This window comes from Candoia aspera, chromosome 6 (assembly GCF_035149785.1).
Source record: "Candoia aspera isolate rCanAsp1 chromosome 6, rCanAsp1.hap2, whole genome shotgun sequence".
Taxonomy (NCBI): Eukaryota; Metazoa; Chordata; class Lepidosauria; order Squamata; family Boidae; genus Candoia; species Candoia aspera.
This window is the reverse complement of record NC_086158.1, coordinates 42972961-42997665: the sequence shown is the minus strand read 5'-3', so window position 1 is coordinate 42997665 and position 24705 is coordinate 42972961. Positions and strand designations below refer to the sequence as shown.

Here is a 24705-nt window from a genome sequence, read left to right as displayed (position 1 = left end):
CTAACAACTCTGGTCTGAATCTATATGCAGCCTTTATTGATTTTAAGGCTGCTTTTGATAATATCTCAAGGGTTAGACTTTGGGACATCCTGAGCAGATCCTCTATAGGTAAAAGACTCTTGCTCCTAATTCATAAGCTATACAATAAAATCGGCCTAAGAGTAAGATGTAACCAGGGAGGGGAACTTTCTGATTTTACACAGACTGTTAAGGGGGTGAAACAAGGATGCATGTTAGCACCATTGCTTCTTAACATTTATATCAACTCTCTGATTAAATCTCTTTGGAGAGTCGATATCCATGCACCCAAATTGGCCAACAGGCATCGCCTAGTTCTTCTCTTTGCAGATGATGCAGTTCTTCTCTCCTTGTCTTCCATAGGCATGAAGCAGGCACTAAGGACCCTGGCACCCTACTGTAATGAGGAGCAATTAATAATCAATTATGATAAATCTAAAGTCCTAGTTTTCTCTAATAAAAGACAAAGGCACAAGTGGACAATCAACTCCCATGAACTAGAACAAGTTAAATGTTTTAAATACCTGGGCATAGTACTTCAGGCCTCTAGGTAAGTAACAGCCCAGGTAAACTATGCCACTTCTACTGCCCAGAAGAGTTCACAGGCAATAATTAATTTTTACAGGCAACAGGGGGCAAATTATATCCCAGCAGCAATTAAACTGTTTATGGCCAAAACAGTTGCCCAACTACTATATGGGATACAACTTGGACCATACACAAACCTAAGGGCTTATGAAATTATCCAATCAAATTTCCTTAGGTCTTTGTTTGGTACCCCAAAATGCACCCCCAATGCAGTTTTGAGGCTTGAAGCTAACGTGCCAAGTATTAAGGCCCAGACCTGGATTAGGATTTTAACTTCAGGACTCAAAATTATATCCAAGCCTACAGGCCTGATGCCTTTGCTGTTGGCAGACAGCTACCAATCTCATTGGCGCTGTACTTGTATAAAAGAGCTTTGCAGTCTTGGCCTCTCTCCTGAATACTTAGGCCAACTAATTCTGGAGAAGGCCAAATCAATAGCAAAAGAAAGGATTAGGGACATGGATCAACAAAACGATATCACCAGTGCTCCTGAATTCTATTGCCAAATGTCAGATAGCGGCAAACCCTCTACTGCAGGGTATCTATACAATCTTTCCTTAAGCAAATATAGATGGGACTTTTCCAGAGCCCGCTTTGATGCCCTCCCTTCAGCACTGCTGGCAGGAAGAGTTCATGGGACTCCTTATTCACAGAGACTTTGGCCTTGTGGATCCAGGGAGGAAGAAACGCTTGCCTGAGTCCTCATACAGTGTCCTTTCTATGATGCCCCAAGATGTGCTTTGATCTCCCCAATCATTTCTAAATTTGTGGGTCATCCTGATAGATTTTATGTTTATTTCTTTTTAAGGGATGCTGATCCTACACTCACATACCTGGTGGCCAAATATTTTTATCAAGCTATACAATTACGCAAAAAAAATTAATTAGATATACTGTTTAACTACTTCATTGTTTTCCTTTTTCTTGTCAATGAATTGTTGAATTAAACTACTTTCTTTTATTGTAAATGCTGGTCAAGTTATTCATTCATTCATTCTGTCCTGTTCAGACTAAGCACCAGACAGGTTCTCAAAGAATATTCTTTATTAAATAACTATTTACAATAATTAAGTCCCTGATATGCGAGACTGGGTTAAGCAAGCTCAGCTGGGCCGACTAGATTTGACTGGAACATGAAGGCTGGAGGCAACAGTTCTCGAACTGGAACAGTACTGGAACGACCCTGACGCTGAATCTCTGACTCACTAGATCTGGGATCAGGACTACGAACAACAGACAGGCCTGAACTGAAGACTTGGAGCAGAACTCAAACTCAGAGCAAGGTTAGACTCTGCTGGGGGTTCTAGACTAGGCTGGGTACTCTGAACTGAAGACTTGAAGACAAGGCTTGAAACTGGAGCAAGGCTGGACTTGGCTGGAAGCCCCGGACTAGGCTGGATTCTCTGGACTGGAGACTGAGACTTGGAACTAGGCTGGACTTGACTGGAAGCCCCGGACTTGGCTGGATTCTCTGGGTTGAAGGCTGGGAGCAAGACTTGAAACTTGGAACTTGGCTGGACTCAGCTGGAAGCCCCAGACTAAGCTGGCAACCAGATCCTGAACACGATAGGTGTGAAATTCCTGAACGCAACAGAGCATGCGAAGCATGGGTGCACAGGACTGAAGGCAAATGGTGGTGCTGGAACGTCAAGGCTTGCCCACACTGCTGAGGAGATCACGGAGTTTCACGGCTGGAAGCAAGGCAAAGCTACTGGGTGCGGCTAACTCTGTTTCCTCGCTGGCAGCAGATGCAGGATTCAATTCATCTTCAGAGTGGAGTTCAAACGCTGGTTCCTCTTTGGCCGCAGACGCTGACTCCGATACCGGTAAGGACTCTTCTCCCGAAGCTGCAGGCTTAGAGGATCGGTTGTCTCTGGCAGCTCGCTCTCTGCGCAGCTGCCTTTTATCCCGATCTTTGGCGTGCTTGGAGTCTCCTGCAGCCAATTGGGCTGCCTTCTCCTTCACGCGGTGATTGGCATATTCAAATCCTCCTCCAAATCTCGCTCAATCAGTGTTGTAGATTCTTCCCGCTCTGCTGAGTCAGGCTGGAGTTTCGTTTTTCCAATTCCAGCCCAGTAAGTTTCCAGTTCCGCCTCTGACTCAGAACTAGTTTCACTTTCTGAGTCAGAGGCAAGCTTGGTTCTAACACATTCATCCTTTCATATATTTGAAAAATACTATATGCCAAAATTCAACCAACTTTTCATACTCTTCTAGCTTGTTCTGCCCAACTACCCATGGGGGAAAAAAAGTAGTTAAACTTTCTTAAGCAGTTTTTTAAAACCCTTTATTTTTTTTAAAACCCTTTTTATTCAAGTATGGTTCAGTTATTATTTTAAAACTGTTGGTGAAAAATCATTTTTGTTGAAATTAAAAATATATTGAAAAACACTGCTAAAATAACACCAATGGGAAAGCAGACAATGAGGTAAGACAAAGGAAGAGGACATGGAGATATGACTTAACCAGTTATGCACACATTTATTTCTTTATCAAACTTCTTGAAGACATCACAAAGTGTCTATGTATTCTGCAAATCAAAGACAAGAAAAACAAAGTAGCAAAAAAAGAAAAGAAAAGAGATAAAGAGTCCAGCAAATACATTGCTAACGTAATACCACAGAATATATCATAAAAGCCAAACTAGAACAGGAATGTAATCCAAACCACAGGAACAAAAATGGAAATATCCAAAAACTTTAGAGCCCTTTTTCTGGTGTCCAGGAAAGGTCACAATATCAAGGGATACCATGCACAGGAATTGGGCAATGGCCATGCCTGCTGAAAGATTATATGGTTGAAGTTCACTAGATCTGGATAGAACCAGATCAGGGAAATCTGTTGGAGATAAGATCAGCCTCTACCTCAAGGCATCGTTTGGTGGTTACTTCAGGCAGATGAGTTAGGGTGCGCTGAAAAAACAACAAATGGTAGTTACTTAAATTATTGTTGTACTTTTACTGGCAGGGAATGGAATAGGCAGGAAATTATGCTGTAGCTCAAGTAGGCTATGACTACTGGGCACTTGACCTGAAGGATATGTCTATGTGTATGTGTACTCACATGCATACAACATTTTCTGTTTCATCTCAAGCAGAAAAATGCCTTAGGCTAGTCCTTCTGAGGCCAGAAAAAGCAAACAGGCAGAGTTATTTGTTAATCCTCTATTAAACCTGAATTTTCTGCTTCTGGCAAACTATTAACAGAAGATCCCTTAAGGGACTCCAAAGGGGATTTAAAAAAAAATTCATTGGTTTTATTTTGGGTTCAGTGATTTAAACCATAGTCAGAAACAGCAGAATGATCCAATAGTTCTACTTCTCTCTGATTGTGAAGGAAGCAATGTCTAAGTAAGGCTTCCCTAAGTATTCCAAAGAACCCAAAAAAATATCAGAAGCAGAAGTATGTTTGCATGATATTTAACTTTCCAGCTCTTAACAGGTGCAGAATTCTCAGGCCAGAGAAGCCAAAACAGAGCTCTCTGGGAGAAAACAGAAGGGCAAGAAGTAGGTTGGAAGTGGCATTGCTGTTTCTCAACAGAATTTACTGTATATTAACAGGAATTTGAAGAACAGTGACAGAACAAAAGAGGCTCAACACTCAGTGAGGCACTGGAAGATTTTTCAGAAGTCTAGAGAAAAGGGAGGTGCTGCAACATTTATCTAAGATTTGTTTATTTTGCTTGACTGTAACAACCCCTCTATTTAAGGTCAGCAATGGGCAGTTTGTTCCTAGTGCGGCAGGCAATAGGTTGGTGTCGTGTTCGGCTGCCTGTGGTTGTAACTCACAGTTTCTGTACCATGTCTTCTCAAAAACATTGGATATCACCCCCTGCATCTCTGCTACAGCCACTATCTGTCCCAGACAGACTGTTGCTAGGAGCCGGACCTTCCAATTCTCCTCCACGGATCTTGTCTGCAAGTAGCCAACAGCTCATAGGACATTTCCACAAAGAGTTGATTCAGGTAAGGACTCCGCTTCCAACTTCTCCTGGGATCTGTAACCCAGGATTCCTCCATCAATTTCCACTCTCTGCTTTGTCATCCTTGAGACACCACACTGACAGATGTTTCAATTACTCAATGTTAAATTGTTTTAATTTTTATTTTAAAAAATCTAATAAACCTTGTATGTGCCACATTTCACTTTATTCACTGTATTAAGCCAGAAGCCAGCTAATGGCGAATGAAACAGCTAGATTTTTTTAATGAGATACTTTTTGATATTTAATTTTTCAGAGCTTTATTGAGAACACTCCCATGTGCTTTTGTTTAATTTTGATATGCTGAGTAACAGTTTGTAAATCTTCAGAAAAAAACAGCTCTTTAAAGTGATTCAACCAACCGCTGTTGAGTTCTTGCAATTTTCATTCTCCCATATGTCAGTGAAAAAAATCCCTTTCAGTTCTGTTGCCTGGAAAGGGTTAGTTTGTTCAAGGCAGTGGTCTCAGGCTTAATAGTAGGCATGTACAGTTCAAGTTAGAAATCTCTCAGATAATCTGGCTAGGAGCTTTTTAAGGAACGTGGGTTGTTGATGTGTCCTGTACTGATGTGTCTTGAAAACTCATGTGGTCTTAAATCATCAGACACCCTTCTGACCATACCACAATTGTAAGTTTGGTTGAGTTCTAACATTTGTCATCACTGCTCATACTAAAACAGGATCACTGTTTGTTATAAAGTGAGAACGACAAATATGCTCTATGATGAAAAGAAGTACAGAGTGAAGAATAAGGTTGGGTCGTTACACTGTACCTCAACTTTTCCAGCCTTGTCTTGGAATTCAACTTTTTCTCCAGCCTCGTCGTGGAATTCAGCTGCCTTAATTGGCCATGCTGGAGGGCACTAGTCTGAAGAAACTGATGCAGCACAATTTCAGAATTCTTTCAACTTCTTTGTTTTACAGTATGTCTTTAAGGTCAATGATCAGCAAAATTACAAAAACTCATATCAATAAAACAGCTTAGTCATGTTTGCATCATTGGTTGCCTTATTTTCATTGCAGCTACACAGGAGCCGTAACCCTAACCCTAAGGGAATATTTTGTGTTTGAGAGAAGCAGCTTAATATAAACCTTACCTGTTCTGTCAAGATATAGGTGGAGAAGGGGCAAAATATAACTGTTACAGAGATTCCTAGGAAGTACAGTATCGTTGTTGTTGTGAGCCATCCAGAGTTGTGTTTTAAGATGGGCAGCCATACAAATCTGAGAGACAGACAGACAGACAGATGGACCATGCTGTATTGGTTCAGTTTCCCGAGATTCACATGGCACTAGACAGGAAAAAGTTGATGCAGGATAATTTCAGCAGCATTTTGACCATAGTTCAGTGTCTTCTATCTGTTGCCTTTTTTCTTAAAACAAGTATATGCCACTTTTAGTTAGCAGAATACCGCCGTTAATAGGTTTCTCCTATGCATGTCATTCTCAGATGTAAATACACTCAACTAACCCTGAGGGGAGAAAGGTTTATTACTTCTTTTTTCTTTCAGATAATGGATGAGATCAAGGTGGGAATCCAGTATGTATTCCAGACCCAAAACCCTCTTACCCTGGCTATCAGTGGCACAGGCCACTGTGCAATGGAAGCCGCCTTCCTGAATATGGTGGAACAGGGAGACAAAGTCTTAGTAGCTGTGAATGGATTTTGGGGAGAACGAGCAACGGACATCACAAAAAGACTTGGTATGAACTTGGGACCCTCTTGTTCTATATTTAATAGCCAACTTCTAGTCTGCGTAGATGAAAACTGACAATTTCCCCCTTTTTCTATTGAACCATGTCATTTACCCTCACTGAGATCCCAGCTATGCTACCATCTTAGAGCACAACCATTACAGCAATTTAGGCTGTAATCTTAAATCCCCATTGACTTCTATTCACAACCAGCCTATGAAAAATGTTTCTGCACCCTTGATGTGTACGGTGGTGTCAATTTATGTTTTTACAATCTTACTGCACCTATAGAAGAACAAGTTGCTGCTTCATATAAACTATCATTTGTCCCATGTAAATCTCAATGAGCAGAGCATTAAGGGTAGGTATGAAGCTGAACAGCTTCTTCATTAAAAGGCTCTGCAGGAAGTAACAATGGTGAAAACCTCCAGGATATGAAATTGCTACTTCATCTCCTTTTCACTGTGAAGGTCATTTTTAGTTACATCTCATGTTGAAGCAGACAGCAATGCAGTTAAGTGTTGAGTTAAATGTGGATCAAATTCTAAAAAATGGCTGGGGTTCATACACATCAGCTAAGCAATAATTTGGTTTTATTTTAAGCATTATTTTATCTTATAAATAATGTTTATTATTTATTATTTTATTAAATAAAATAATTTTATATTATTTTATTATTTTATTTTATTATTTTAAGAATGAACCAGATAATGACTTATTCAGTAAACCATGGTTAAAACAAATCATGGCTAACTTTGTGTGTGGACCCAAACAATGTCAGAGTAATTAATAAGAGGTATATTGTGGCATAAAAATTCATAGACTAAAACAATTTTCTCCAACTTTGTCTTGAAGGTACACTGGACTGCATCTCCTTTATAGCTGGGGAAGATTAGGATTAAAGATTACAGGCTGGCATGCATGAAGCACAAACAGCAATATTTATTTATGTATTTATTTTTCAAAGTTCCATCACCGGCCATCTCCCCCAAAAAGGGGGCTCTGGGCAATTTACAACCAAAAGAACATATATCATATGCATGCAAAACAAGAAAAATCTCACAGAATTATCCTAGTGTAATGTAATAAAATTTTAAATGGGGCAGAACACTTTTAACCAGTACCTAGAATGAGAATGTTAATCACTTCACAATATCAGTAATTGGTATATTATTACACTGTTTTCCTGTAATATATTAACATAACCCTAGTTCTTCTTTTGGAATAATCTGGGTTTGGCAGGGTAAGGGTCAAACTGCCCTAGAGGCCATTCTCACAGTTACCAGTTGCATGAACAATTTAAATGAGCTATTAAAAAAGCACAGAACACAAACTAACCAGTATATTGATGCAAAAGATAGGACTGAATCCCAGACCCATGTCAAAAGCCCATGCTTGCAATTTGCACTGGAAGAAACTCCCATTGCCTTGAATTGGATCAGTTCTTCTGATGGAGGAGAGGTCCACAAATGTAATAATCTGAACTGGGATCACAGCAGAGGGCAAACAGTTAAATCCCTCTCCTCCTCCATGCCAGGATCTTGATCAGTGATACCCAACTCTATTTTTAAAATCCATTAATAGATTTAACCATAAATCTATTAAGTTTCAGTGGTGTAGTGCCTGCACATGCACTTGCTTCCAAAAAGTACCAATGTCAAATCTCATCTAGGATAGATTCCTGTTTAAAATCCTGGAGAACTGCTGCTGATCAGTGTACTTAATTCTGAAACAGATGAAATAATAGTCTATTTTTAAAAACTGCATTACTGGTTCAATCCACTGATTGTGTGATTCAGCCTTTATGAGTAAGAACCTGGACTGGATTAGCATTCCTGATGAAGTAACAGGAAGATTAAGACTATACGGCTTTCCTAATTCAGAAAAAAGTCCCTTTGCTTTTTTAATAATCAGTGAGACATTTTAATAATTAAATGCTTTTTTCCCAAACCCACGTTTAATGAAAGCATATGTTGGAAGGTCCCATGGAATCTAGCTGGACTTTGACAGGCAAGTGCTATGTATTCAAGTTAATATATAACTCACAGCAAACAGTGACTCTAAAGCGGTTGGTTGTGCTATGCTACTGAAATGAGAAGTGACTCTAGTCTTCCTGTCACTCCATCAGGAATACTAATCCAATCCAAGTTCTTACTCTCAAAGGCCGAATCACACAATTAGTGGATTGAACCAGTAATATAATCTGGCTGTGTTGATATTGTCCAATCCAAGCATTCTAAGCACAAATTTGCAAGGTTTGCCAAGAAATATTTTGTGTTAATTAGCCACATTAGCATGCACATCTGATGCGCACTATTTAAGAAAAAGATTTTTGGTCAGGAAAATCCAACCTGATATTAAACAGACAATCTCTCTTATTTCACATTTCATAAAGTGGATCCCAGTAAAATGAGGGGATTTGTTGACATTTTGTAATGTGATATGAAACCCATGAATTCTTTACTTATTTCATACTACATGTTAATGTTTTTCTGAAGTTTTGAGAGCTGCTTCTTTCTTTGCTTTTAATTCCATGTTATTATTATGTTTAAGAAATATATCATTTCCTCTTTATAGGAGCTGAAGTACATCAGTTGGTAAAGACTCCAGGAGAATATTTTACTCTAGAAGAAATAGAAAGGGTGAGTGGTGGGCAAATACCAACAGTATATTGTTTACTGAAATGATTTCATTCTTTCTTCCATTTGGATATACCAGGGACACCTCATAGGAATTCAGCTTCCTACTTACTAGAAACATGCTATTGCCTTGTTTTTTGTTTTGCATGATTTTTTCTTTTTCTCTTGATGTGCCACTTAGGGCTTGAGGCAGCATGCACCCTTTTTATTTTTCATCACACATGGAGAATCATCTACTGGAGTAGTTCAGCCACTGGATGGCCTGGGAGACCTCTGTCACAGGTCAGTGAAGGAAGGAAAGTCAAATACCATTGATCTTAGAGGCAAAATAATGGAGTTGCTACCTAAAGCTGAAGGTTATTCTAGGAGGTACTGATAATTTGTTGCACATGGTAGTCATTCACCCTCTTCAACAAAAGTATTTCAGCTAGATTTTTGGCTTTGACATAACATGGAACCAAATATTAGACTACAGACAATAAAATAGAAGCAGAAATTGGACTACAAATTAGACTACAGGGGAGCATAACAGTGTCATGGATTGATTGATTGATTGATTGGCTTGTAGGCCACCTCAAGGTAGCTTAAATGTTAAGAGAGTAAAATAGCAAAATGGAAGTAATAAAAGAAAAGAGGAGCCAGATAAACAATAATACACATAGCACCCAATGTATGTATTAAGGTGTAGAAAACACAATCCAACCATACAGTACAACAAATGAGATCATGGTCAGGCTTTTTTATGACCAGCAGCTGTGCTTTTTAAAATTCTTCTTCTAAAACTCTTGGTCATAAAAACCATACCATGATATTTTATGACTTGCCACTGAATTTCAGTAGGGTGGCCTAGGAAGAAAAAAGGTGGCTTGTATGGGCAAGTCTGACATTTAAAATGCACTTATATATAGTGCATCCATATGACTAATGAAGAATAAGTGTTGTTATTACAGGGGCTTTGTGAATCATCATAATAAAGGATCAGATAGATAGTTAGATTTACTGAAAAACATCTAGGTAAACAAAATGACAAATGCACAAAATTTCATATTAACAGGATCCTGCAAGTACATAGAAACAAGAAGAGTTTTACTTTTACCTATAACATCCACAAGAAATAGGCAGGCTATGATGATGCACAAGGAAAGGTAGATTCAGAGACCGCTTCACTCTTTCTCCTCCACTTTTTGTTACAAAATGCAGCAAGTTGTTCACTTACAAGTAAGCTTCTCAAAGTTGCTCCACTGTAAAGAAGAATTTGGAGGTCTTGTACTTTTCCTCCATGAGTAATAAAATAATCCTGGGAAACTGATTTGCAGCCGATACCCAGGGCCACAACTAGAGGGGGCAAGTGGGGCATGTGCCCCAGGTACCATGCTGGGGGGTTGCCAAAATGAGCCCTGGGGGGGGTGTGCCAAAATGGGCGTGGAATCCATGTTTGCCCTGAGTGACACAGACCCTAGTTGCGGCCCTGCCAATACGCCTCCCCTCACACACACACAAAAACCTCTCTGGAGGAGACAAGAGTTAACAGCTTTCCAATATTTAAACATGAAGCACATCCAGATTGCTTTGAATTTTAAAACAGATAGAAAAAGGAAATCTGCTTAACATATAATTTGAATTCTACCAATTTTTACTTAAAAGTCAGCAATAGTTACTTGTAGATCACCAATATGGCCCCTACAGCACCACTAGATGGTATCTATCAACCCAAATGTTTCAGCTTTTAATTTTTTTCAATTAAAATGGCTGAAATTTCACAAGATACCTGTATTCTCTTCTGAGATTTCAACCTTTCATTTTTAAAAACATTGAAAATAATTTATTTTTTTAAACTGGCACCTACAATGTCTGCAAAATCATATGATGACACTCACTTTCGAGACGAATAGTTGATCTCTTATTCTTTCATCGTTTTAGATATAATTGCTTGCTACTGGTAGATGCTGTGGCATCATTAGGTGGCACCCCAATACTTATGGACCAGCAAGGTGAGCAAGATACAGCAATCTGTCCTTGTAACAGGAACATTTGTTTCCGTTCTATAGCATAAAATTCTAGTCCCTAAAAAAATGTAGAACTGGATTTTACTTTTGAAGTTCTTAACTGGAGTTATTTGATCAACCTTCCTTAGAGAAGTTCATAGTAGAAAATAAATGTGAATTTGCTCAGAATATATTTTGGGCATGGACTCTTTTAATTGCAGAGTAACACCAGCAGGAAGTGTTGCAAAAGAAATATTACAGGAGATGCCTCTATCTTAAATTATAGCCATGGTACCTGAAACTCCATGAAGATCCCCAAATCTTTTCCTAACTAATCCTAACTAGTCCTCTGCTCCTAACTGGGGAGCCATTGCTCCAAGATGGTGGATAAGCTCACTTCATGAGGAAGTCCCACTGCTGCCATGTGGTCTATAGGGCACTTTCCTGCAGCCAGTGTGATGTCGTTATTAAAATATTGGACTAGGACTGGGAAGACTCAGGGACAAGTCCACCATTAGCTACTGAATGACTTTAGGCCAGTCACTCACTCTCCAGCTGATTTGCTCAAATGGCTGCTGCTGGGATAAAATGAAGGGATATTCCCCTATAAGCCCCTTGAACTCTTAGAGACAGTATATAAAACTAACAAAAATGTTGCCTTGGGTCAAAAGTACAGATTCTCCTCTGGCATACTTTTTGGAGAGTGGTAAGTAACTCTGAAACTAATGATTAGGTAACCAGATAAGGTTATTTCACTGGGAATGAAGGAAACAGATGGTTGAAGGCCATGTTAGCTGGCATTGATGGAAATTGCCACTGAATATACAACAGGGTTATCAGGTTGGAGAAAACATAATTACATGGACCAATAAAGGTCCTCCCAGAGAATCTGGGGGATTATATTATTTTTTAAAATGGTATTCCTCAGAAAGATTATGATAGTTAAACTAGTTTGTGAAGTTATGCATGCCACACAAATGCTGTAAATAAAATGAACACCACGTTCCCACAAATCAATTTCACACTGAATTCTCAAATAAGCTACTGCCTCACAAATTGCTGGTAGAGACAGGCATCATGTAGAACTGAGTAGAAAACAAAAACCCAAGGCATTTCAATGGTAAATTTATTTCCTGCATTAATAACAGTGATCCAAGTGAAGAAACTCCTAACAAATTTTCTTATTAAATACACAGGTATTGACATTCTGTACTCTGGTTCCCAGAAAGTTTTAAGTGCACCCCCTGGTGCTTCTCCCATTTCTTTCAGCAACAGAGCCAGGTAAGGAGATTTGCTTATGAGATATATCATTCTCAACTACTGTGTCTTTCTGGGACAAGACAGACACTGAGATAAGAGAAACAAGAACATATTTATTTCTTTATATCCACTGATTGCAAAGATATATTAGAAACACAACTGCCAGAACTCAACACACCTGGAGGGCAGCACCTTGCAGAAAGCTGTACAAAGCTTCCTCAGAGCCTTATACAAAAAATAAAATAAAAATTCAAAGATAATCAGCAACTTCCACAACAGCATGTCCAACCTATTCTACAAGCATGATGCTACAACTGAACATCCTTATTATAACATGGTAACATAGAAGCTATTATGAAAAAAAAAAGCCAGTCTGGTGAAGTAGTTAAAGACATCAGGGTAGAAACTGAGAGATCATGAGTTCTAGTCCCACCTTAAGCACAAAGCCAGCTGGGTGACCTTGAGCCAGTCACACTCTCTCAGCCCCAGGAAGCAGGCAATGGCAAACCACTTCCGAAAAACCTTGCCAAGAAAGTGGCAGGGACTTGTTCAGGCAGTCACCAGGAGTCAACACTGACTCAAAGGCAAGGGAGGGAAGGGGGAAGAAAACTCCATGTTTTCTTTCCTCTCATCTTTGAGCCCAACCCACTGGTCTTAGTACCTAAATCTCAGAGAGTCTGAACATCATGTCTTTTTGCAAACTCCAAGCAAGCATTTTACCAATTGCTATTTGATTGCATAGATTCTGTCTGTTTCCAGGACCATCACACTTTTTAGCAGTTGCAGGCAGGTCTACGGTTTCTGACTTTAACTTGCAGAGTTGCTGCCACTGAGCAATAATACTATGCCAAAAACCATCCTAGGAAAATGCATTGTCTAAACTCGGAACATATACAAGTATACACATAACATATATAGACCAAGATATATTTTCATGGGCGATTTTAAAATATTCAGGCAGCTTTTGCTTCCTGAATTAGCAGCAGTACCAAGGACCTACCCAAGAATGCATAAGAACTGGAATATACTCTCTTATGGTAAATTGCTGCCAGTTCCACAATTATTGCATTTTCTCAGCATCCCCTCTGGTCCAAATTTTACATCCCCACCCCACCCCCTTGATGTGTGCTTGAAATGCAACTTTTAGATATATATTAAGTGGTGAACATAGCACAGAACATATACTAAGAACCATTTAAAAATAAACAAACAACTGGTAGACAATGACTCCACCATAAGGGTGGATTTCCTGAAGTGCTAATCAAAACTTTTCATCTTGCCAGAAAGAAGATCCATACTAGGAAGACAAAGCCAACTTCCTTTTACCTGGATGTGGAAGAGCTATCTACATACTGGGGCTGTGATGGTAATCCAAGGAAGTGAGCATTTGTACAGCTCTCTTTCTTTGTTCTTGAGAGAATGGCTTTCGTATTTCCTGGAACTGGCTTGGGAATTCATTGGTTATGCTACCTTCTGCCAAATGAGAAAATCTCCAGTACAACACCAACGTTTTTATTTTATCTGTGAAAATGCAGGCAATGACTTTGTAGAGCTAAATGATCAGAAATGTTTCAGTCACTCTGTCCTTTATTCCCATTCTCAAGAGCAGCCTCTGAAATTGTTTTGCTTGAAAGCCTTAAGCGTGCAAGTTACATGAACCAGCTTCAATGTTTTGTTTAATTCAAATTATGACTCTTCAAGTTCTCCTTTAGCTATTGAAGCTCTTTAGATGAATATTGGTCAGGCAACCCAACCTACCTAAGATGGCAATTGCTGTGGGGAAAATGGAAGGAAATGCTATGTGCACCATCTTGAGATTCTGGAGGAAAAGCAGGATATAAATCTAATGAATAAATTAACAAACAAACAATAAAGTATTCAATTAGCTGTGGCTTTATATCTTTAATTTCCTTTGATTGTTCTACTCTGGTTCCTGGTCTTGTTTTAGAATTAAAACTGGCAGATAGCCGAAAAGATTATAGCTGGAATCTATTCATTTCTTTCTATATAAGCTAAATGTATTGCACATGTTTTTTACAGATATCATCATACTGCACCTATCAGCACATTCTTCTGCCTGCGAGAAGCCTTGGCAATTCTTGCAGAAAAGGTCAGTCACTACAGACACTCTAAAATATTGAAAAGAAAACAATTGTCTTTAATATGCTAAGATGGGGCTATTATTTTTAAAATTATATACATTGGCATTACACTACATATCTGCAGCAAACATAATCCCACTTGAGTAGGCAGTTCCAGCTGGTGGTCATGGAGGAGAATGTGATCAAGCCCTTAGGAGCTCCAATGTGGGATTCCCCAAGGCTGGGTCATCTCCCTCATATTATTTAACATCTACATGAAACTGAGGGTTAGGTCATCCATTGGTTCAGGATGAGGTATAAATATGCAGATGATAACAGTTACACATTTCCATCCTGGGTTGAGCTGGAGAGGCTCTGGAAATCTTGAACTGGCATCCAGAGGCTGTATATCTGGATGCGGCAAAACAAGGCCCTTGCAGTGCAGCACTGGGTTACATTAGGCAATGCTTTGCCAAAATAGAATCTACATGTCTGATTAGAACATCTAGAAAGGGTCTGTTAAGGTTCATCAGGGCAGGGATAGAAATGCTATAGATTATGTTTGGGAGCTGTTATTTCTGCCAAGGAGTTATTTGTTTGTTTATTTGTTTGTCAAATTTTATTACCACCTATCTCCCCTCCAAAGGAAGGACTCTGGGTGGTTTACAGAAACAAAATTTAAAATTCAATGTCAATATAAATACAATAATAAATAGACAATAAAAATATAAAATATAGTAAAATATAGTAAAATCCAGATGGCTAAAAGTTGTATTTCAGTCTGTGAGTTTAAAAGGTCATCCTAGGGTGCTAGCCATCCCCACGAATGGCTGTTCCCCATCCTGCTCCAGGCATGATGGCAAAACCAGGTTTTTAGCTTTTTGCAGAAGTCCAGGAGCAAGGGGGCTTGTCTCACCTCTATGGAAAGAATGTTCCAGAGGGCGGGAGCTACTGCAGAGACGGCCTGCTTCCTGGACCCCTCCAGATGAAATTCTCTTACAGACAGGTTCCGTAACATGCCCTCTCTGCATGACTGGGTGGGACAGGTCAATGTGATGGGAATGAGATGGTCCCTCAGGTAACCTGGACCCATGCCATGTAGGGCTTTAAAGGTAATAACCAACACCTTGAATTGGACCCAGAAGCAAACTGGGAGCCAGTGCAGCTTGCGTAGCAAAGGTGTTACGTGTGCCAGCGTTGGGCCACTTAAAATTGCCCACGCAGCTGCTTTCTGGACCAGTTGTAGCTTCTGGATATTCTTCAAGGGTAGCCCCATGTAAAGCGCATTACAATAGTTTATATGGGAAATGACCAGGGCATGAGTGACCATTCAAAGGGCCTCTCGATCCAGGAAAGGGCGTAACTGGTGCACAACATGAAGTTGAGCAAAGGCCCTCCTGGCCACAACTGCCATCTGCTCTTTGAGCAGGAGTCGTGAGTCCAGGAGGACCCCCAGGTTATGCACCGGGTCTGTCTGGGGCAGTGCAACCCCATCCAGAACCAAAGATGACAACTTCCCAGATACCGAGGAGCCATTAACCCACAACTACTCTGTCTTACCAGGGTTCTGCCGAAGCCTGTTGTTCCCCATCCAGGCCCGCACAGCCCCCAGGTACCTGGAGAGGGTGGTCATGGCATCACTTACTTCACTCGGGATAGTGATGTATACTTAAGTATCATCAGCATACTGATGATACCTCATCCCCTGGTGATTGATGATCTCGCCCAGCAGTTTCATGTAGATGTTAAAAAGTAGAAAGAGTACCGAGCCCTGCAACATCTCACAGAGAAGGGGCCACAGGCTGGATCTCTCACTTCCTATCAACCCCAATCTCTTGCTCCCTATCAACACCAGGGACTGGCCCTGGAGGAAGGAGGTGAACCAGTGCAGAACTATGCCACCTACCCCCAACTCCCTGAGCTGACACAAAAGGATACCATGGTTGACAGTATTGAAAGCCGCTGAGAGGTCAAGAAGAGCCAGGATGGATGACCTACCCCCATCCCACTCCCACCAAAGATCATCCATAAGTGCAGCCAATGCTGTTTCCATCCCATAACTGGGCCTGAAACCTGACTGAAAGAGGTCTAGATAATCCATTTCACCCAGAATCCTCTGGAGCTATAACACCACCACTTTCTCAAGCACCTTCCCCAAAAAGGGGAGGTGGGAGACTGGACAAAAATTGTCCAGGATAGTAGGGTCCAGTGATGGTTCCTTGAGAAGGGGGCGTACCAGTGCCTCCTTAAAGGCCGCCGGAAACACTCCCTCTCTCAAAGATGTATTTACCATCAACTGGAGCCAACCACATGTCACCTCCCGAGCTGCCTTCACTAGCCAGGAGGGACATGGATCTAATTGGCAAGTGGTAGAATTTACAGTCTGGAGGATCCTGTCCACTTCCTCCGGCAGTTGTTACTGACTGAATGGGTGTCCAAATTTTTGCACCTGCCGTAATTACTGTTTTATTTTGAATCTGTAAACAATAGCGCATAAATAGTAAGTACTAGATAAGTCTGTGACCCATTGGGTCATCCCTTGAGAGAAAGGTAGTGCAGTCTGATGTGACCAGAATGAAACTTAAATTTTAGGCCAACCATATTGTTTTTACCCCAATGCTGGATGGTCCTGTGATCATCTAAGAAGTGTATATATAATTAATAGAAAAATAATTGTAGTGGCAAACAAACTTCAATAATAAGTCAGTATTTACTTACCTAAACAAATAAACAGAATGACCACAGGCAGGCAAAGAAGTAGTGGGAGCAGGAGTGACTTCTGACTTCCTGCTGGCTTCCCCATTGATGAATTGGAGGAATTTTAACTCCAGCTTGAGGAATCCAAGGCTGGGGTCAAAATCGCTGGAAGAAACATTAACTATCTCAGATATGCAGATGATACCACTTTGATGGCTGAAAGCGAAGAGAAACTGAGGAGCCTTATGATGAAGGTGAAAGAAGAAAGTGCAAAAGCTGGCTTGCAGCTAAACCTCAAAAAAAACCAAGATTATGGCAACCAGCTTGATTGATAACTGGCAAATAGAGGGAGAAAACGTAGAGGCAGTGAAAGACTTTGTATTTCTAGGTGCAAAGATTACTGCAGATGCTGACTGCAGTCAGGAAATCAGAAGACGCTTAATCCTTGGGAGAAGAGCAATGACAAACCTCGATAAAATAGTTAAGAGCAGAGACATCACACTGACAACAAAGGTCTGCATAGTTAAAGCAATGGTGTTCCCCGTAGTAACATATGGCTGCGAAAGCTGGACCATAAGGAAGGCTGAGAGAAGGAAGATGGATGCTTTTGAACTGTGGTGTTGGAGGAAAATTCTGAGAGTGCCTTGGACTGCAAGAAGATCAAACCAGTCCATCCTCCAGGAAATAAAGCCAGACTGCTCACTTGAGGGAATGAGATTAAAGGCAAAACTGAAATACTTTGGCCACATAATGAGAAGACAGGACACCCTGGAGAAGATGCTGATGCTAGGGAGAGTGGAAGGCAAAAGGAAGAGGGGCCGACCAAGGGCAAGATGGATAGGTGATATTCTAGAGGTGATGGACTCGTCCCTGGGGGAGCTGACGACCGACAGGAAGCTCTGGCGTGGGCTGGTCCATGAAGTCATGAAGAGTCGGAAGCGACTAAATGAATAAACAACAACCACAGGCAGGCAAAAAAGTAGTGGGAGCAGGAGCGACTTCTGACTTCCTGCTGGCTTCCCCATTGATTTTCCTTGTTGGAAGCTGGCAGGGAGTGTTGGAAATCATAATCACATGACCGCGGGGATGCTGCAATGGCCACAACTTTGCAAATAAAACAGGTTTGAACATCATGGAAATTTCAATTCCACAGGAGTAACGGGTCCTGGATTTTTTACACATTCATTTAAGTTAGTGGATTTTAGGTACCTTGATTCAAAAACTCTTGCGGTATAATGCACCATTTAGGCTAACTCGAGGGTACAAAGACAAACAGGTAAACACAATGAGAGTTTTAGTAGTATAGGTATGCATTCAAATGTGTAGAAAATGTTATGCTTAACCACAGAGGTTGCATCAGTTTCTGCTCACTTACAGAATTTGACCAGAGGTGCTTATATTTTGGCATACAGCTACATTGGCAAGGCCATGGTTTTCCAAGTCATTACATGTGGTTGTGAAAGAAAATGGATGCCTTTGAATTCTGGTGTTGCAGACTGCATGAAGAATTCTTCATTCAGTGCTGGATGAAATAAAACCAGACTGTTCACTGGAAGCACCAGTAATACAGTTGAAGCTTAAACATTCTGGATATACGCAAAAGAATCATGAAAGCAAGGTCCTGATGATTGGGAAGAATTTAAGGCAATTGAATGAGAGCCAACAAGACAACAAGGTGGCTAGAACTATCACTGATGACACAAGAACTCATGAGAAGCAGCTGCTGACAGACAATCCAGGCAAAATTATGTCCATCACATCATTAAGAGTTGGAAGTTTAACTGAACAACAAAATACACACCATATGTATACTTGCAGTTTTTTCTTCAAAAAAAAACTTATTTTTTTATATAGGAAAATAAATAGTTTCATTTTCTATACAGGGACTAGAGAATTCCTGGAAGCTTCATAAGGAAAACAGCCTCTATCTCTGTGCAGGGTTGCAGAAGTTAGGTCTCACACTCTTTGTGAAAGAACCGGTAAGAATGAAATTAATCATGAATGTAGAATATTGGTCAAACTAATTATTCATTATTATCAAGTTTTATATGGGGAAGACTGCTTAGGGTAGACTTGCATAATATGGCAAAGTAGCAATTAAATTGATTGCTACAAAGACAAAACCAAAAACAGGAATCAGAATTAAATCCATGCCTAGAATAGTTTCTACGCGCACTGGTTTACATAGCAGACAAGAGAAAACTTAGTCTTTCCAGACTTCAAGCCACAGACAGAGATCATACTGGAGGTATGAACACTAATCCCACTTTCAAATCTTGAGAATAATTTTTTGTATGGTTGCAAAACCTGATCCAAAATAGTAGTATGTATATATGCATGCTATTCTTTTCTAAACTATTTTGAATTTAGCCTTTCATTAATAATTGGTTAATTTTGCTAAGACGCTTCACAAAATGAGTGGGAAAGAACACATACACAGAATTTCCTTTTAATAATATGTATGCAGTTTCTTTTAAATCCTGGAAATAAAATGCTATTCAAATATTCACCTGAATGGCTATTTTACTATTCCTTTCTTTTCTAAGGATGCAAGACTTCCAACAGTCAACGCTATCTTTGTGCCTGATGGGTATGACTGGAAGGAAATAACTGAATATGTTATGAAAAATCATAAGATTGAGGTGTCAGGAGGCCTGGGTGCTTCAGCAGGCAAGGTAAATACAGGTTCATGGGTGGGGGGGGTAGTAGTAAAACAGATACTCTTTTGTAGATATGACTGCCTGGTTTCTGACACACCAAGAATAATGCTTTATAAATGTATTACACAGATTGAGCTATTAATTACGAATTATACAGCCCAAAGAGTTAACATTCATGGTAGGATAAAGGCTGTAAAGTTCATCTTGCCTGTGAAAAACTGGCATGTTCTTTAGAATACAGCCATCTCTCTAATGTGCAGGTTTTCTCTGTAAATGAGGAACCTTAAAGCATGTTACCTGCAACCATTTCTCTGTGAAACAGAGGAGCCTCAAAGAGGAATAAATTATCTAATAATCTTTAGTCTGTACAGTATGAAACAGCACATTAGTACCTGAGTTCAATATCTGATGAGAAATTATTATATATACAGTAAAAAGATTATATGGTCATTCCAATATACAGGCTGGAGCTTTCCAGACAGTCTCAAAACACTCACTTAAAGGTTTTTATCATCAGGTTCTTCGCATAGGACTGATGGGCTACAACTCCACTAAATACAATGTTGACAGAGTCCTCCATGCCTTGGGAGATGCCCTCCAGAACTGTCTCAAGAACAAACTTTGAGTTCCTCCCTTTCACTTCATCATACTTCAATCTGCTTTGGGCAGAAGAGCCAATCAACTGTAATCTTCTACAGTTCATTCAGCAAGGGAGCAGTCAATGAACCAAGATACTGGAGGGTCTTTTGGCACAAGTTTCTTAATTGCATAATTCAAAAATACATAGGTAGCTACATCTTACATCTTACACAAGGGTAAAATCTGTTTTCATTTCATATTACTTCGTAGTCACAAATGTAATAGAATTACATGCTATTGGATTTGGCTTGCTCTCATTCCTTTTGTGTTTCTTCACTGAATGCATATTGCCTTGCTCAAAGTGGCTTATGCATACATCATACACAATTTGGATAGCATGCAGGTGTGGAAATCTATACAAATTTTTATCTTTCCTAATATACAGTAGCTTCCTGCTTCTGGTTGTAATACTGAGTCTTCTAAACTCTTGAGTAAACTATTCACTGCCTGGACACTGCTGGACATACAATATATACGTCTTTCAGCTAGTTATAGGGCATGTAAAGCCCACCATTGAGAGAGTTTGAGTGACAGCAATGGAATAAACTGGAAAGATACCTTGAAGTCATCCACTCAGCAAGACACTTTTTTGTTATTCAGAAAGCAAAGTAAGTTTGAATTACTCAGTAGTTCATTCCCCACATCATCTCTTGCCATTAGAAATCTTGCAATGATAGAACAGTTTCTAAATGACTATATGGCATTTGTCATATTAAAAAAAAATACTGAAGAGATATATCTGAATATTCAAAGGTAATGAACTTGGAGGTGAAGAATTACAATGAACAGCATCCATCAAACTTACTACCATTAGATAACATTCCATATAAGTTACAGCAGAATGCTGCAAAAGGAAGAATGAAATTTCTCAATATCGAAATGTGGTTTTATTACTGTTCAGCACCAACTTATAAATTTACTTTAAAAAACAAAGTCTGAAAAGCCTTGAAAAAATAGAGGTGCGTAGGTTCCCTTGAAATTGTGGTGACTGCATGTTCATATTGAAATTGGACTTTATGGTCAGTGACCAGTAAATTAGCTACAATTAAAACAAACTGCATATAGAAGCACACCCATATACAATAAGAGCAACAAAATCACCATACAGACCTGCCAGTTAAAATTTACAAGAAAACAGTAGAAACACAGTGAGACAAAACAAAACAAAACAAAACAAAAATGAAATTAAGACAGAAGGATAAAGACTTCTTAGTGACGTCATTCCAAAATTAAGACATGTTGAGCCTTCTTAGGGCAATAGCTGCTGATAAAAACTTGCCAGCTCTGTTCGTAATTGCAGGGTTCTGGTCTGAATGTAGAAAATATGCCACCCCATTGAAAACTTGATCTTCACTAGGGGGTAATACCGGGACATCAGTGTGTAAGTTTCATAGAAGCAACAGTGAAGAAATACATGTGATCTTAGGTTCATTCTGACCACAGGGACAATTTCTCTCACTGAATGAGATTTTATGAAATCTGGGATCCCATACTGCCAAGGATAAGACACTGAAGTGAGCCAAATAAAAGGCTCTGCAGTGCGCTAAGCAGGCAGATTGAACAGGGCATTCACAGGTCTAAGTTTCCAGGAAGGAACACACTCCTAGATAGTTTGTAGTGCTCAAGTCTATCTGACATGCGATCCTGAAGACTCTGGTGAATCTTGGCTTTCATTTTCTCTAGGCCTAGAGGTAACAAGCAGCAGAAAGGTTGCAGTAACACAAGTCAGCTAAGATATTTACCTTCCATCTTGATGCAAAGCCTTCGAGAATTAGTGGGGCTAATGGGCCATGAGAAAATAGAAGTTTGTGGTCATATTGTTTTCTCTGCAACAATATGGAAGCAGTTTGTCTTACTTTCTTCTGGGATATTCTTTTCAAATTCCCATCTTGTCTACAGCTAGATCCTGGAATTTTATGGATGGTCTCCAGATACCAGCAACGCCCAGCTGTGCATAGTGTTTTTAAAGGCTAACCAAGGTTGGCTAGTGCTGCTACCTGGCAAATATCATCTGTATAGTTGTCAACAAAATCATATGGACAAATGAAATCATCAAGAATCAACCTCAATTTGAAGTTTAGCTTAAAGATGCATGTTTTAAGGCTAAAGACTGGTAATACTTTTCAGGGTATAATTGATGAGACAGAAACACCAATTCCTGTGGTACCTGTATTTTCATTTGTTAATTGTTACAGTTCTTTTATTTTCTGACATGCACCAGAAAATAACTGCACATGCCACAAGCAGTAACAGCTTCATTGTACAATCTTGAATCCTTCAAAAAGATAAGGAATGTGCAAAATGGTTTGGACACATTCTGTGCACATAACTATCTTGGGGTGATTTGTGCTGAAACTGAAACATGCAGGTTTGAGCCAGAATGAAACACGGCTGTTTTTTCCCCTGAAACACAAATGTTCAAAGCAGAAGTATTTGGGAGGGAAGAACAGAAAAAAGCCAAGGATATTAGCAGTGGCTGAGGGGAGGCAGGAAACAGAAGCGATGGGAAATTTTGAGCTGGAAAAGCTGGTGGGATAAGTCATGCTGGGAAGTCCTAAGGGGAATTATTACATCTATCAGCATTGTCCTACTCACTCTGGGTTTCCTGCTAGTTTTGATTCAGCTGAAATCTGAAACAAAAATGACTTGGGTTTTGTTTCTCCCTAGAAAATTCTGTAGAACACATGCAGAACTGGGATTTAAAACAGAACACTTCCTGAGAAAACAGTACAGACATATAATATAGCACAAAACAATATAGAAATAAAATATAAAAATTAAGTTGACTACAGTTGGAAAATATCTATATGACTAACTTAATCCAAGTTAGGTTCTGTTCCTAGGCTATCTTTGCAAGATATTTCTGAGGGATGTTAACTTGACCCTATGTAAGCATAGCCTAAGACCAAATTCCTGAAATGTCTTGGATCCCAAGGAAGAGGAAATGGAGATGCTCTGAAGCATCTTTTCTTCGTGTTTCTTTATCCTCCTAGGGAAATTAAATGCTGGTTTCATTAAGAGCAAATCAGCAGTTTTACATTCCTAAGACTGATGGTCCCCTTTCCCGCTGTACTCAGAAGGCCGAACATCTGTTACATATTTTTTTTTATTTAACAGGGATTTAAAAGCCTAATAATGAGCAATGTATGGTTACTTTTAAATTATATTACAAGGTAATTTCATATTATTGTCCCAGGAAGACAGAATCTTATGCTGCATGTATGAACGATTCAAAATTAGCCAAAAGCAAGTATACCAGCATCTGAACTGATTTAAGACAGACCCTGCTGCATCAGGTTAATACGCCTTGAGTCCAACATGTTTGTTCTCAGCTAAAGTAATCAAGAAAACCATGAGCAAAATACAAAGCACAATAACCCCATCATTGTTTAGCCCCCGTTATAACTGGCATTCTGATATTGAGAATGGGCCTCTTCCATTTCCGAGTCTTACGCTTGATAACTTTTAAATTTCTGTAACATACCTTTTTTAATTACCAAAGGAAAAAGTATACAACAGCTGTTTAAAATCAACAAAAATAATTGGAACAGAGCTACTAAAAGGAATGAACTTGTGCTAGTGAGATCAAGAACATTTTTTCTTCTTCTTATGAAAAGACAGCAGGATTCATCTTCTAGACCCACATATGAAGACAGGAAGATGATTCTCAAGTCAGCTCTTCTTGCCCAGGACATCTTGGCCAATTTTTCACAGCATTCCTCCAACCAGGTATCAACCTCTGGTATGGACAAAACTCTTTACTTTTGTTGTTCTGGAGTTCAAAAGAGGCAAATCAAATTCAATGGCTTTGAATATAATGGCAGGGGCTAGTATTTAGATGGTGGACTAGAATATTTTGGGGCCAGCTTCAGCTTCTTCAAAATATATCAGTTGTCTGCCTATCTGCTTATTTACCTATCTGGGCTACAACTTATTAATGTATTTACAATTGCATAAGGAGGACAAAAACAACAGGGAAGTGATTATGAAGTAAGTACTAAGGACTAGATAAAGTATAGAAAACAGAACAGAAAGAGTACAGTGAATTCCACCACATGGAACAAAAGCTGGTGCAGAATAAAGATGAACATTCACCTTATGTACATTAAATTTTTAAACCAACCCCTGAAAATGAGAGGAAAATGCTCAAGATCTTAAAATTCATTCACATAATACATCAATATTGAGCAGTTCTCAACAAAACAATTAAGAGAAAACATTTTAAAAAGTTATCATCCTTGTCCAATTTTGACAATTCATAGGAGGGGGTGGGGGTTGGTACAAGTCTAATCACCGTATTTTGAAAAAATCTAGAAAATCAATCTTATTTTTGTTAGAACAGTCAGTTTCCTAACAGGGTGTAGCTGTTTGTGCACAGATTCATATTTATAATATAACCTTTGTATGAAGACTTAAAAGTATATATATATAGGGCCAAGCAATTTTAAATAATGTTCTCCAG

The 24705-nt window shown here is 39.4% G+C and overlaps 1 protein-coding gene across 1 annotated transcript; it reads left to right on the top strand.

Annotated features, from left to right (window-relative positions):
* The first annotated feature begins 4036 nt into the window (after positions 1–4036).
* AGXT (alanine--glyoxylate aminotransferase) lies at positions 4037–20490 on the top strand. The gene is made up of 11 exons (XM_063306869.1): positions 4037–4571; positions 6099–6291; positions 8860–8924; positions 9103–9203; positions 10842–10912; positions 12103–12187; positions 13450–13545; positions 14207–14276; positions 18828–18923; positions 19491–19619; positions 20122–20490. Exons 1-11 carry the CDS (start codon positions 4323–4325, stop codon positions 20227–20229), a joined length of 1263 nt encoding a protein of 420 aa, XP_063162939.1. The 5' UTR covers positions 4037–4322; the 3' UTR covers positions 20230–20490.
* The last annotated feature ends 4215 nt before the right edge of the window (positions 20491–24705 follow it).

Bases quoted from the DNA above. Each gene is read 5' to 3' on its own strand.
- AGXT (XM_063306869.1), top strand. From the start codon at position 4,323: ATGGGCAGTTTGTTCCTAGTGCGGCAGGCAATAGGTTGGTGTCGTGTT. The intron at 18,924-19,490 runs GTAAGAATGAAA...TTCTTTTCTAAG, and splicing joins CACTCTTTGTGAAAGAACCG to GATGCAAGACTTCCAACAGT. The intron at 19,620-20,121 runs GTAAATACAGGT...TTTTATCATCAG, and splicing joins TGGGTGCTTCAGCAGGCAAG to GTTCTTCGCATAGGACTGAT.